This window comes from Oncorhynchus kisutch, linkage group LG22 (assembly GCF_002021735.2).
Source record: "Oncorhynchus kisutch isolate 150728-3 linkage group LG22, Okis_V2, whole genome shotgun sequence".
NCBI classification, from domain to species: Eukaryota; Metazoa; Chordata; class Actinopteri; order Salmoniformes; family Salmonidae; genus Oncorhynchus; species Oncorhynchus kisutch.
The window spans coordinates 30,784,400-30,796,899 of NC_034195.2; the positions used below are offsets into that span (position 1 = coordinate 30,784,400).

Genomic DNA, 12,500 nt, shown 5'->3' on the forward strand with positions numbered 1-12,500 from the left:
TAGTCTGAGGAACAACAAATCACTCCATCAGAGACATGATATAGATGTGGGTAAATTCTCTCTCCCTCTCCCTGTTTCCTCCCTCTTTCCTCACCGTCTCCTCACCCTACCCTCTACCCCCCTTCCCTGTCTGTAGTTGGTAGTAGGTATCCTGCAGGCCTGTGATCTCCCTGCCATGGACGTTGGGGGAAGTTCAGACCCGTATGTTAAACTCTACCTTTTGCCAGACAAGAAGAGGAAGTTTGAGACTAAAGTCCACAGGAAGACACTCAACCCAACCTTCAATGAGACTTTCACCTTCAAGGTACACCTAATTCCTGACCTCTGACCTCTGACCTCTAAACCCTAACACTGACTCCACATTCAACGAAGTGTTTGTGTGTGTATGTGTGTGTGTGTGTGCACATACTGTATGTGTGTGTGTAGGTACCGTACAGTGAACTGGGAGGCAGGACACTGGTGATGACAGTGTATGACTTTGACCGTTTCTCTAAACACGACGCTATTGGAGCGCTACGAGTACCAATGAGCAGCCTGGACTTCAGTCAGATGACACAGGAGTGGCGGGAACTGAAGAAGGCAGAGAAAGAGGAGGTGAGAATGGAGGAATTAGGAATATAGTGAAAAAAAAATGGTTGAAGAGATATATATATATATATATATAAATAGGAAGGAAAGTCAAAAAGTTACAAATCATTTAACCCCAAAAATTAAACAAAGAATTCACAGAAAGAAGGAAGAAAACAAAATGGTCAGTATTCCCCCTCCCATAACTCTTACCCTCGCTCTCCCTCTCCCTTCCCCACTCCCCTTTCTCTCTCTCTCCAGTCAGAGCGTCTGGGTGATATCTGTCTTTCTCTGAGATACGTTCCTACAGCAGGGAAACTAAGCATTGTCGTCCTCGAGGCCAAAAACCTAAAGAAGATGGACGTAGGAGGACTATCAGGTGAGGCGCTGTGTGTGTGTGTATGTGTGTGTGTGTGTGTGTGTGTGTGTGTGTGTGTGTGTGTGTGTTAGGCTGATCTCTGTCTCCTCTGTCAGACCCCTATGTAAAGATACACCTTCTGCAGAATGGAAAGAGACTGAAGAAGAAGAAAACCAGCATCAAGAAGAACACTCTCAACCCTTACTACAATGAGTCCTTCAGCTTCGAGGTGCCTTTCGAACAGATACAGGTATGCTCTCTCACCACACAAAAACACGCACAAACACACATGCACTCTCTCTCTCTCTCGCTCTCTCTCTCTCTCTCTCTCATCCCTTACTACAATTAATCCTTCCTCATTGAGGCCCTTCGAACATAGGTTTGTGTCTGTGTTTGTGTGTGTAGAAGGTGCAGGTAGCAGTGACAGTGTTGGACTATGATAAGATTGGGAAGAATGACGCTATCGGGAAGGTTTTTCTAGGCGGAGCCAGCAGCGGCACAGAGCTCCGTCATTGGTCAGACATGCTGGCCAACCCCCGCCGGCCCATTGCTCAATGGCACGGCCTCAAAGCAGAGGATGAAGTCAACGCTGAGCTGGCTGCCAGGAAGTGATGTCACATCCCTAGGCAGCTCTCTGTAGAAGACTACTTTATATGGATGCATACTGACTTTGCAATTCTACTCCTACCCACTTATAAACTCCCAAACCCTGATACCCATCCACCATTCATGACCCCCCCCCCCCCCCAAACCCCCTCCTCTACTGTGTAAAGTATTTAAGACACATTACTATCTGGGACATTAGCATGTATATATCATGATAATACTGTGAAACATGTACATTATACTATGTTATTAAACATTCTAAGATTGTTGCTCTGTAAATCTTCACTCACATCAGATTCACATCACTGGCCAGCAGAGGGAGTCAAAGTCTTACACACACACACATACACACACACACACACACACACACACACACATATATATATATATATATATATATATATATATATATATATATATATATATATATAAAACGCACACACACAGTTACACACACACACGATCGATCTCATTTATAATAATATTAAAGTTGAATTACTGAAAATCATACATATTGAACCTTAAAGTAGGACTAAATTAAAAAAAGAATCAAAAGTAGGCCTACATTATTCAGTTATTGCATTTGTAATGTCCTAATCTCAGATAATCTATCTACTTCAATTAGGCCACTATTTTCCTGTGCATAGAGAGTTGCGGTATTTCCTTTCAGTTGGTTTGATGTCACCTGTTTGGTACAAAAACTATGCACACACACACACACGCACACACACACCCAACACCTGCGCGCAAGTGCACTCATCATCCATCTGAGGGGCTCGCTCAACTTCCTCTGTGCGCGTGTATGTCAACCGCGGGAAACTCGGTAACGAAAAGAGATCACTACTCCCCAGTCTGTCCTCTGAAATGTTCCATTAACCTCCGGGTGGATGAGCTCTGAGATGAACGGTCCGCGGAGAGTCAAACTGTTTCTTCTTTCGTGGTATTCAGTCCTCCAGCTGCTGACAGCACAAGGTGGGTCTCCCAACGACACATGCGCATAATCCCAATTTCATAACTTTCACAGTTGATTCATTTATCCAGTCTTTCAGCACTTTTGACATTTTAAATGTGCCATAGTTTACTAACTTAATTTCAGAGGCCAGCAATTTAGGATCTGCGCTATATCCGTGATCTCGATTTTAAAAGTTTATTAACGTTTGAACATTATGAAATATCGGATCATTTTACTGTTATTATTATCAACCGACACTGTAGTTGTGTAAATACTTGTTATTTATGCTGTTTAAATATGTGCAATACTGATTCTACTGATATGCTGGAATGGTTCTACATTTTGAAGATTAGATGTCTGTTGTTGTAGATATATTTGTTATGTGTTGTGATAGTGATATGTGAGCCTGTACATTGTGACAGTGATATGTGAGCCTGTACATTGTGATAGTGATATGTGAGCCTGTATATTGTGATAGTGATATGTGAGCCTGTATATTGTGATAGTGATATGTGAGCCTGTACATTGTGACAGTGATATGTGAGCCTGTACATTGTGATAGTGATATGTGAGCCTGTACATTGTGATAGTGATATGTGAGCCTGTACATTGTGATAGTGATATGTGAGTCTGTACATTGTGATAGTGATATGTGAGTCTGTACATTGTGATAGTGATATGTGAGCCTGTACATTGTGACAGTGATATGTGAGCCTGTACATTGTGACAGTGATATGTGAGCCAGTACATTGTGATAGTGATATGTGAGCCTGTACATTGTGACAGTGATATGTGAGCCTGTACATTGTGATAGTGATATGTGAGCCTGTACATTGTGATAGTGATATGTGAGCCTGTACATTGTGATAGTGATATGTGAGTCTGTACATTGTGATAGTGATATGTGAGTCTGTACATTGTGATAGTGATATGTGAGCCTGTACATTGTGATAGTGATATGTGCGTCTGTACATTGTTATAGTGATATGTGAGTCTGTACATTGTGATAGTGATATGTGAGCCTGTACATTGTGATATGTGAGCCTGTACATTGTGATAGTGATATGTGAGCCTGTACATTGTGATATGTGAGCCTGTACATTGTGATATGTGAGCCTGTACATTGTGATATGTGAGCCTGTACATTGTGATAGTGATATGTGAGCCTGTACATTGTGATAGTGATATGTGAGCCTGTACATTGTGATAGTGATATGTGAGTCTGTACATTGTGATAGTGATATGTGAGTCTGTACATTGTGATAGTGATATGTGAGCCTGTACATTGTGACAGTGATATGTGAGCCTGTACATTGTGACAGTGATATGTGAGCCAGTACATTGTGATAGTGATATGTGAGCCTGTACATTGTGACAGTGATATGTGAGCCTGTACATTGTGATAGTGATATGTGAGCCTGTACATTGTGATAGTGATATGTGAGCCTGTACATTGTGATAGTGATATGTGAGTCTGTACATTGTGATAGTGATATGTGAGTCTGTACATTGTGATAGTGATATGTGAGCCTGTACATTGTGATAGTGATATGTGCGTCTGTACATTGTTATAGTGATATGTGAGTCTGTACATTGTGATAGTGATATGTGAGCCTGTACATTGTGATATGTGAGCCTGTACATTGTGATAGTGATATGTGAGCCTGTACATTGTGATATGTGAGCCTGTACATTGTGATATGTGAGCCTGTACATTGTGATATGTGAGCCTGTACATTGTGATATGTGAGCCTGTACATTGTGATATGTGAGTCTGTACATTGTGATAGTGATATGTGAGCCTGTACATTGTGATAGTGATATGTGAGCCTGTACATTGTGATAGTGATATGTGAGTCTGTACATTGTGATAGTGATATGTGAGTCTGTACATTGTGATAGTGATATGTGAGCCTGTACATTGTGATAGTGATATGTGAGCCTGTACATTGTGATAGTGATATGTGAGCCTGTACATTGTGATAGTGATATGTGAGCCTGTATATTGTGATAGTGATATGTGAGCCTGTACATTGTGCTAGTGATATGTGAGTCTGTACATTGTGATAGTGATATGTGAGCCTGTACATTGTGATAGTGATATGTGAGCCTGTACATTGTGATAGTGATATGTGAGCCTGTATATTGTGATAGTGATATGTGAGTCTGTACATTGTGATAGTGATATGTGAGTCTGTACATTGTGATAGTGATATGTGAGCCTGTACATTGTGATAGTGATATGTGAGCCTGTACATTGTGACAGTGATATGTGAGCCTGTACATTGTGATAGTGATATGTGAGCCTGTACATTGTGATAGTGATATGTGAGCCTGTACATTGTGACAGTGATATGTGAGCCTGTACATTGTGATAGTGATATGTGAGCCTGTACATTGTGATAGTGATATGTGAGCCTGTACATTGTGACAGTGATATGTGAGTCTGTACATTGTGATAGTGATATGTGAGTCTGTACATTGTGATAGTGATATGTGAGCCTGTACATTGTGATAGTGATATGTGAGCCTGTACATTGTGACAGTGATATGTGAGCCTGTACATTGTGATAGTGATATGTGAGCCTGTACATTGTGATAGTGATATGTGAGCCTGTACATTGTGACAGTGATATGTGAGCCTGTACATTGTGATAGTGATATGTGAGCCTGTACATTGTGATAGTGATATGTGAGCCTGTACATTGTGACAGTGATATGTGAGTCTGTACATTGTGATAGTGATATGTGAGCCTGTACATTGTGATAGTGATATGTGAGCCTGTACATTGTGACAGTGTGTGGGATGTTTTATTGATGGCATTTTCTTGTGTTTAGAAGCTCAGAGCCAACTGACAGAGACAGACGGAAGACTACAGAGGTGAGATGAGTGGATGAAAGGAAAAGAGAGACTCATCCCCTCCGGGGATTTATTCATTCAATGTCATGACCAAGCTGGTGTGTGTGTGTGTTTGGCTGTATTCAAGTGGTCTTAAGTACATTTTACCTCAGTTTGCATGTTTCTTTTCACAATGTACGTTTCTCTCCGTGTGTGTGTGTGTGTGTGTGTGTGTGTGTGTGTGTGTGTGTGTGTGTGTGTGTGTGTGTGTGTGTGTGTGTGTGTGTGTGTGTGTGTGTGTGTGTGTGCACGCAGGAGGGCTAATGCACTGCGGAGGAAACGGGATCTCCTAGGGGAGGAGGTAGGTACACTACACCTAAGAGAACCAGAGGTCAGGACTCACTCAACACACTGACCAGCACAAAGATGCCTTTGTAGGACACACACACACACACTGGGGCAACTACACTAACAGGGCTAGAGATACACAGCGGTGTAGTGGAGGGTAAAGGCCACATTTTGTTTAGCACGGTTGTTACCCACCTTTTACAGAAAAATAGCATTGAAAGTACTGATTGTTACTTTTTTCACCACAACAGGCTACCTATTTCTTCACCACTACATCATTGGATACACACATACTACACACACTAAACACACAGTGTGACAGATTCACAAACTGGGACTGGTAGGTATGTATGTGTGTGCTCACCAGTGCTCTCTCCTCTCCAGACATTCAGTCCTCTTCTCTCTGAAGCAGCTCTCCCTCGCAGTGTTCTACATAATTACACGGCCCGCGATGCCTCCTCAGGTAGACACACACACACAGGGTGAGGTTGGGTCAACGCGGCTACAGAAAAGACTGAAAAGCAGTCTGTCTTGTAAAGAATCATTTGTTCTCAAAAGTCTTTCCAGAGAAGATTGAGGAAAGATTGCTTGTGTTTTACCAGAGTACTGTGGCTGTCTGAATGGGGGCTGGTGTCAGGAGGGGGGCGTGTGTGACTGTGCACAGTTCCAGGCCCTCGGAGACCGCTGCCAGATCAGTGAGTAACACACACACTCCACAATGCATGTCTCATTTTTGTGTGTGTGTGTTTGTGTGTCTACATGAGGGTTAGACTGACACGTCAATCAACAATCATTAATAAGCTGCATTAAATTAATAACCACACACACACACACATACACACAAACACCCCCTAGTCCATATAGTGTGTGATTAAGTCTGAAAGATTAGGGTTGAGTTTCTGTAGACTACATCAGAACTGGATCTAGTACAGCCTCTATACTTGTAGCTTGCCTGATAATTTAATTAGTGTTTCCCTTGCCCAGCTATGGTTGGTTTTGGTGGGTTTGGTGGCGCAACGGTAATATGAAATGTTGCTGTTGGGTTCTTGTCCCAGGTATGGCAGACAGGGACCACCACTGTTACACAGTGTTCCTGTTAACCAAATACCTACCTGGTTAAAGTACCACCACAGCACCACCACTGTTACACAGTGGGTCTAGTTGGCAGGTCTGGGAATAGTGCAGAGACAGGGGTTTCCTGGAACTGAGCAGCTTTTAGTGAGCTGGCACTGTGAGCAACCAACCTCTCCATAGCCTCCTACACACAAAGACAGACCAGTGCACCTGCAAGCTGATTCAGAGTTGAGATAAGCATACACAACTCTGTGTGTGTGTGTGTGTGTGTGTGTGTGTGTGTGTGTGTGTGTGTGTGTGTGTGTGTGTGTGTGTGTGTGTGTATAGTTCCTAACCAGGGCCAGGACAGAGATGGGATATGCAGGTCTTGGGGTCAGTACCACTATGAGACGTTCGATGGCAGCTACTTCTACTACCCTGGAACCTGCTCCTACATACTGGCCCAGGACTGCCGCTCAGCCACACCACAGTACACAGTGTGGGTCCATAACAGCCGTGTGTGTGAGGGCAGTGTGTACTCCTGTCCCAGGGCTCTCAGTCTCTTCTTCACCAACGAGGAGGAGATCCACATCTCTGGATACCAAGTCCACCAGGGGGGTCGCAGGTGTGTGTGTTTGTGCTTCGTAATGTGTGTGTGTGTAGGGCGGCAGGTAGCCTAGCAGTTAGAGCGTTGGTCCATTAACCGAAAGGTCGCTGGTTTGAATACCCAAGCTGACGAGTTGAAAAATCTGTCGATGTGCCCATGAGCCAGGCACTTAACCCTCATTTTGTCTAGGGGCGCCGTACTACTATGGCTGACCCTGTAAAACAATATGTTTCACTGCACGTATCTGGTGTATGTGACAATAAAGCATCGTCAAAAAATAAATAATCTGTGTGTGTGTGTGTGTGTGTGTGTGTGTGTGTGTGTGTGTAGGCTGATCCTACCCCAGACAATAGGAGGTGTGTTTATAGAGCGTCTGGCTGACTACCTGCTGGTGAAGAGCGTGTTTGGCTTCTCTCTGGCGTGGGACGGGGGGAGCGGAGTATATCTGAAGATGTCTGAACAGCACCATGGCACCCCCTGTGGCCTTTGTGGGAACTACAACAACCTGCCCAACGATGACCTCACCACAGCCCGCGGTGAGACACACACTCGCACACCTCATCAAAGCCCACTGTAAGACTGGACAGACAGGTCCAACCAGTCTCTTGTCCTCCCTCCTCCATCCATCTCTTATCCTCTCTCTCAGCACCCAATCATCCCTCCATCACAACCTTTCTCCTCTCAGCACCACAGGGAACCATTCTAGTTATTATTACTGAGGGGGAGGCCCTAGTCCTGTAACCTGAGAGGAGAGGAGAGCAGAGAAATGGGCAGAAGGTTGCTTCGTGGTTAAGAGCGTTCGGCCAGTAACCGAAAGGTAACTGGTTCGAATCCCACTTCTGACTAGGTACACCATCTGTAGATGTGCCCTTGAGCAAGGTACTTAACTCTAATTGCTCGTGTAAATCGTTCTGGATAAGAGCGTCAGCTAAATGACATGAAGGTAAATTAGAAAAGATGGAACAGAGAAAACCAGAGGAGAGAGTCGTTCTTCTAATATACAGTTGTTCTATTATATTGAATTATAGTCAGGCATGTAGAGGGAGGAACCTTAACCGTGTGTACGTGTTTCGTGTGTGTGCGTGCCTGTGTGTAGGTGTGCAGACAGAGGAGCCAGCAGTGTTTGCTAACAGCTGGTCAGTCGATCTGCCCCATGAAAGAGGCTGCCCTCTAGTGGACATAGACTTCACTGGACCCTGCCACTCTGAGTCTGACATGGACGTAAGACCTGTCTGTCTGTCTGTCTGTCTGTCTGGAACCCTGTTGCTTGAACCTGGCTTGTCCATGTACCTGTGTTATGTGTGCTTATTTCTGTGTTTTATTGTAATATGTTGATGTAAAAATGTGTGTGTGTGTGTGTGTGTGTGTGTAGGATGCCATAGAGAAGTGCAGTGCTCTCCTGTTCTTCCCCTTCCTGTCCTGTCATGAGAACATCGACCCAAACCCCTACGTGGCCAGCTGTGTCTCCGACCTCTGTGTGTAAGTCACTCCAGAGTATTCATATGTCCTATAAGTCAGAGGGTATTTGATTCCCCAATGTCGTCAGAGTGTTGTCTGGCTGTTCTCTGACTGCTGTCTGACTGTTGTCTGGGGGTTATCTGAGTGTGGTCTGACTGTTGTCTGAGTGTTGTCTGACTGTTATCTGAGTGTTGGCTGACTGTTACCTGAGTGTTTGACTGTTACTCGAGTGTTGTCTGACTGTTGTCTGACTGTCTGAGTGTTGTCTTACTGTCGTCTGGGGGTTATCTGAGTGTTGTCTGACTGTTACCTGAGTGTTGTCTGAGTGTTGTCTGAGTGTTGTCTGGGGTTATCTGAGTGCTGTCTGACTGTCGTTATCTGAGTGCTGTCTGACTGTCGTCTGGGGGTTATCTGAGTGTAGTCTGACTGTTGTCTGCTGTAATTAGGTCAGATGAGGAGGAGACGTTTTGCCGTGCGCTGGTGGAGTACACACGAGCCTGCAGCCATGTAGGATACCCTGTACGAGAGTGGAGAGACAGCTTCCCTTCCTGCAGTCAGTAATGTTACACTAATAACCCAAACCTTCAACTAACCTAGAGCTAACTTATTACTACAGTCAGTCTTTCATTTGACTGTTCCATAGATGATGGCTGTGAGGAGAGTTTTGTCCATAGAGACTGTATCAGCTGCTGCCCTCCAACCTGTACCTTTGATAAGGAGTGTCTAGGAACTAACCTGCACTGTCTGGATGGATGCTACTGCCCTGATGGTACGCTCATACACTCATACACACACAGACAGAAACGCACACACACTCCCTCTCACGCTCTGTGTGTCCGTCTGTTTCAGGGTTGATTCTGCAGAATGGGACGTGTATCGCTGTGTCTCAGTGTCCTTGTGTCTACCACGGCACCTCATACACACAGGGACACACTCTGGAGCAGGGCTGCAGTGTCTGGTGAGTGTGTGTGTGTGTGTGTGTGCTTGTGTGTTTGTGTGTCACTAACCTGTGGTGTGTTTACAGTGTGTGTATGGGGGGAGTGTGGAACTGCACGGACAACAACTGTACAGGTTGAGCTGATCATGTCATACAATAGCTATTATTCACCCAGCTCATTAGTGGATACGATTTATCATGTCACATCCTCTCTCTCTCTCCTCTCTCTCTCTGCCCGCTCCTCTAATCTCACATCCCCCCCCCCCTCGCCCCCCCCCCCCCCCCCCCCCCCTCTCACCCCCCCCCCCCCCCCTCTCTCTCTCTCTCTCCCCCCTCCTCTCTCTCTCTCTCTCCTCTCTCTCTCCCCCCCCCCCTCTCTACTCCCCCCCCCCACCCCCCCCTCTCTCTCTCGTCTCTCTCTCTCTCTCTCCCCCCCCCTCCCTCTCTCTCTCTCCTCTCTCTCTCCCCCCTCTCCTCTCTTCTCTCTCTCTTCTCTCTCTCTCCCTCCCTCTCTCCTCTCTCTCTCTCTCTCTCCCCCCCCCCCCCTCTTCTCTCTCTCTCCTCTCTCTCTCTCTCTCTCAAGCGGAGTGTTCAGTAGTAGGTGACGTGTTTGTGACATCGTTCGATGGGAGGATGTTCCTGCAGCCAGGGAGCGTGTCAGTACGTTTTGGCCAAGAGCCGCAGCGGCAGCAGATATCACTGTTACACTGCAGTATACCACCTGCCACAAAGGTAACACACACACTGCAGTATACCACCTGCAAAAGGAACACACACACTGCAGTATACCACCTGCACAAAGGTAACACACACACTGCAGTATACCACCTGCACAAAGGTAACACACACACTGCAGTATACCACCTGCACAAAGGTAACACACACACTGCAGTATACCACCTGCACAAAGGTAACACACACACTGCAGTATACCACCTGCACAAAGGTAACACACTTGTGTGTGTGTGTAGGCCCAGCAGCAGGTGTGTATCCAGTCAGTGACGGTGGTTCTGGATGAAGATGTTAATCACCAGGTGACTCTGACCCGAGAGGGGGAAGTGCTTATTGGGGTCAACCCCGCCCCCGCTTTGCCCTACACCGGTGGTATGATACAATAAACTTGATTGATTCCTTTAATAATACTGCTATGGTATGTAGAAGGGTATGGATATGAATACCATCAAGTAGCATGTATAGAGAGAACAGTAACAGTTCCAACACACAGCTTATTGTACGTAGAACACCTTATTGTACGTCTGACTTAATGTGTGTGTATATGTGTGTAGATGTAGTTGAGGTACGGAGGTTAACGTCAGTGTTCGTCCAGCTGAGGACGTTGCTTGGACTGCGTCTGCAATATGACGGGCGTGGTGGACGTGTCTATCTACAGCTGGACAGCCAATGGCGCAGCAACACCCTGGGCCTTTGTGGAACCTTCAACGGAAACCTGCGGGATGACTTCCTGTAAGGAAACACTACTTCCTCTCATGCTGACTTCTGACCCCTATCAGTAGATGGGTTTTTGGCATTTTTATCTGAGGAAGTTGAGTAAAGGAGTATTACATTAAGAATATTCCTGAAATGTTGTCTGGCCTGTATGTGTAGGTCTCCAGCAGGGATGATAGAGGGGACCCCCCAGCTCCATGCTAACTCCTGGAGAGTCTCATCTGCTTGCTCCGCCCCCGTCAACCAGCCCATCATTGACCCCTGTGAGATAAATCAGCACAACGGTAACCTCTGACCCTTGACCTCAAAACTCTAACCTGACCTCCATTTGTTTCTTGTAATACCTCTCCACATATCGTCTCAAAAGCTGTGTGTGTGTTCCAGTGTTCTATGCCTCTCTGTGTGAGGTGTTGTTGGGCAGTGTGTTCTCTCCATGCCATGGTTACGTCAGTTCCAGTGTGTACCAGCAGCAGTGTCGCTACCAGGCCTGTCGCTGTGGTAACGCCTGTCTGTGTACGGCCCTGGCCCACTATGCCTATCTCTGCTCCAAACACAATGTTACTGTCAACTACAGGGCCCACGTCTCAGAGTGTGGTGAGTCTGTGTGTGTGTGTGTGTGTGTGTGTGTGTGTGTGTGTGTGTGCGTGCGTGCGTGCGTGCGTGTGTGTGTAATGGTGGTGTGTCTTGGGGGTGTGATGGAGGTGTGTAAGTCAGATTTGTGTGTGTGTGTAGGGATGGTGTGTTTGGGTGGTATGCTGTACCAGTCCTGTGTGTCATCCTGCGGCGGATCATGCCGCTCCCTCTCCAGTGGAGAGACCTGTAACCATGACGACTGTGCTGAGGGGTGTGGCTGCTCTGAGGGCAGTTACTACGACGATGTACGACAACGCTGCGTTCAGCCGTAAGACTTCACCACCCTACACATTATCGTCTAACATACACCATCATTTTGATCCAAAACACATTATCATCATCGTTATCATTGTCAAACACGTAACTTAAGCCGTCTATCTGTCCTCTCCCCTCCTCTCTTCTCTCCTCCGTCTTTCAGGTCGCAGTGTCATTGTTACTCTATTGGAGGGGTGTCCCAGCCAGGGGAGGTGTCCTTCAGCGCCACAGGTCCTTGGTAAGCAGTCCACACACACACACACAGGCACGCGTGAGCACACGCACGCACACACACAGACACACACACACACAGAGGTTATAGAGAGTTCACTTCACAGACATAAAACCCTTCAAACAATCCCCCTGATTGGTAACAGAGCTCTGAAGAATTGTTCTCCTCTTTCTCTCCCGTTCTGTCTCCCTCCAACAGCCTCTGCAGGA

The 12,500-nt window shown here is 46.1% G+C and overlaps 2 protein-coding genes and 1 long non-coding RNA gene across 3 annotated transcripts in view; all 3 read left to right on the forward strand.

The window, feature by feature from the left end:
• Positions 1-1,779, forward strand: part of LOC109866964 (synaptotagmin-1) — a 2,773-nt gene extending 994 nt beyond the window's left edge. The window contains exons 4-8 of the mRNA XM_020455888.2: positions 137-304; positions 427-594; positions 829-946; positions 1,042-1,175; positions 1,331-1,779. Coding sequence (XP_020311477.1) covers positions 137-304; positions 427-594; positions 829-946; positions 1,042-1,175; positions 1,331-1,537 — 795 coding nt within the window. The 3' untranslated portion in view covers positions 1,538-1,779. The remainder of the gene's footprint in view (positions 1-136; positions 305-426; positions 595-828; positions 947-1,041; positions 1,176-1,330) is intronic.
• A 4,342-nt stretch (positions 1,780-6,121) lies between these two features.
• otogl (otogelin-like) overlaps positions 6,122-12,500 on the forward strand; it is a 50,091-nt gene continuing 43,712 nt past the window's right edge. Inside the window, exons 1-18 of the mRNA XM_031801430.1 lie at positions 6,122-6,152; positions 6,273-6,365; positions 7,072-7,348; positions 7,661-7,866; positions 8,427-8,551; positions 8,703-8,809; positions 9,235-9,341; positions 9,432-9,557; positions 9,638-9,746; positions 9,813-9,853; positions 10,309-10,457; positions 10,697-10,759; positions 10,951-11,189; positions 11,331-11,455; positions 11,556-11,765; positions 11,904-12,072; positions 12,223-12,297; positions 12,490-12,500. The exon at positions 12,490-12,500 is cut by the window's right edge and continues 33 nt beyond it. Coding sequence (XP_031657290.1) covers positions 6,122-6,152; positions 6,273-6,365; positions 7,072-7,348; positions 7,661-7,866; positions 8,427-8,551; positions 8,703-8,809; positions 9,235-9,341; positions 9,432-9,557; positions 9,638-9,746; positions 9,813-9,853; positions 10,309-10,457; positions 10,697-10,759; positions 10,951-11,189; positions 11,331-11,455; positions 11,556-11,765; positions 11,904-12,072; positions 12,223-12,297; positions 12,490-12,500 — 2,263 coding nt within the window. The remainder of the gene's footprint in view (positions 6,153-6,272; positions 6,366-7,071; positions 7,349-7,660; positions 7,867-8,426; positions 8,552-8,702; positions 8,810-9,234; positions 9,342-9,431; positions 9,558-9,637; positions 9,747-9,812; positions 9,854-10,308; positions 10,458-10,696; positions 10,760-10,950; positions 11,190-11,330; positions 11,456-11,555; positions 11,766-11,903; positions 12,073-12,222; positions 12,298-12,489) is intronic.
• On the forward strand, positions 8,437-9,341 carry LOC116356380 (uncharacterized). The gene is made up of 3 exons (XR_004204897.1): positions 8,437-8,551; positions 8,703-8,809; positions 9,235-9,341. It is a non-coding gene; the product is annotated as an uncharacterized LOC116356380 (long non-coding RNA).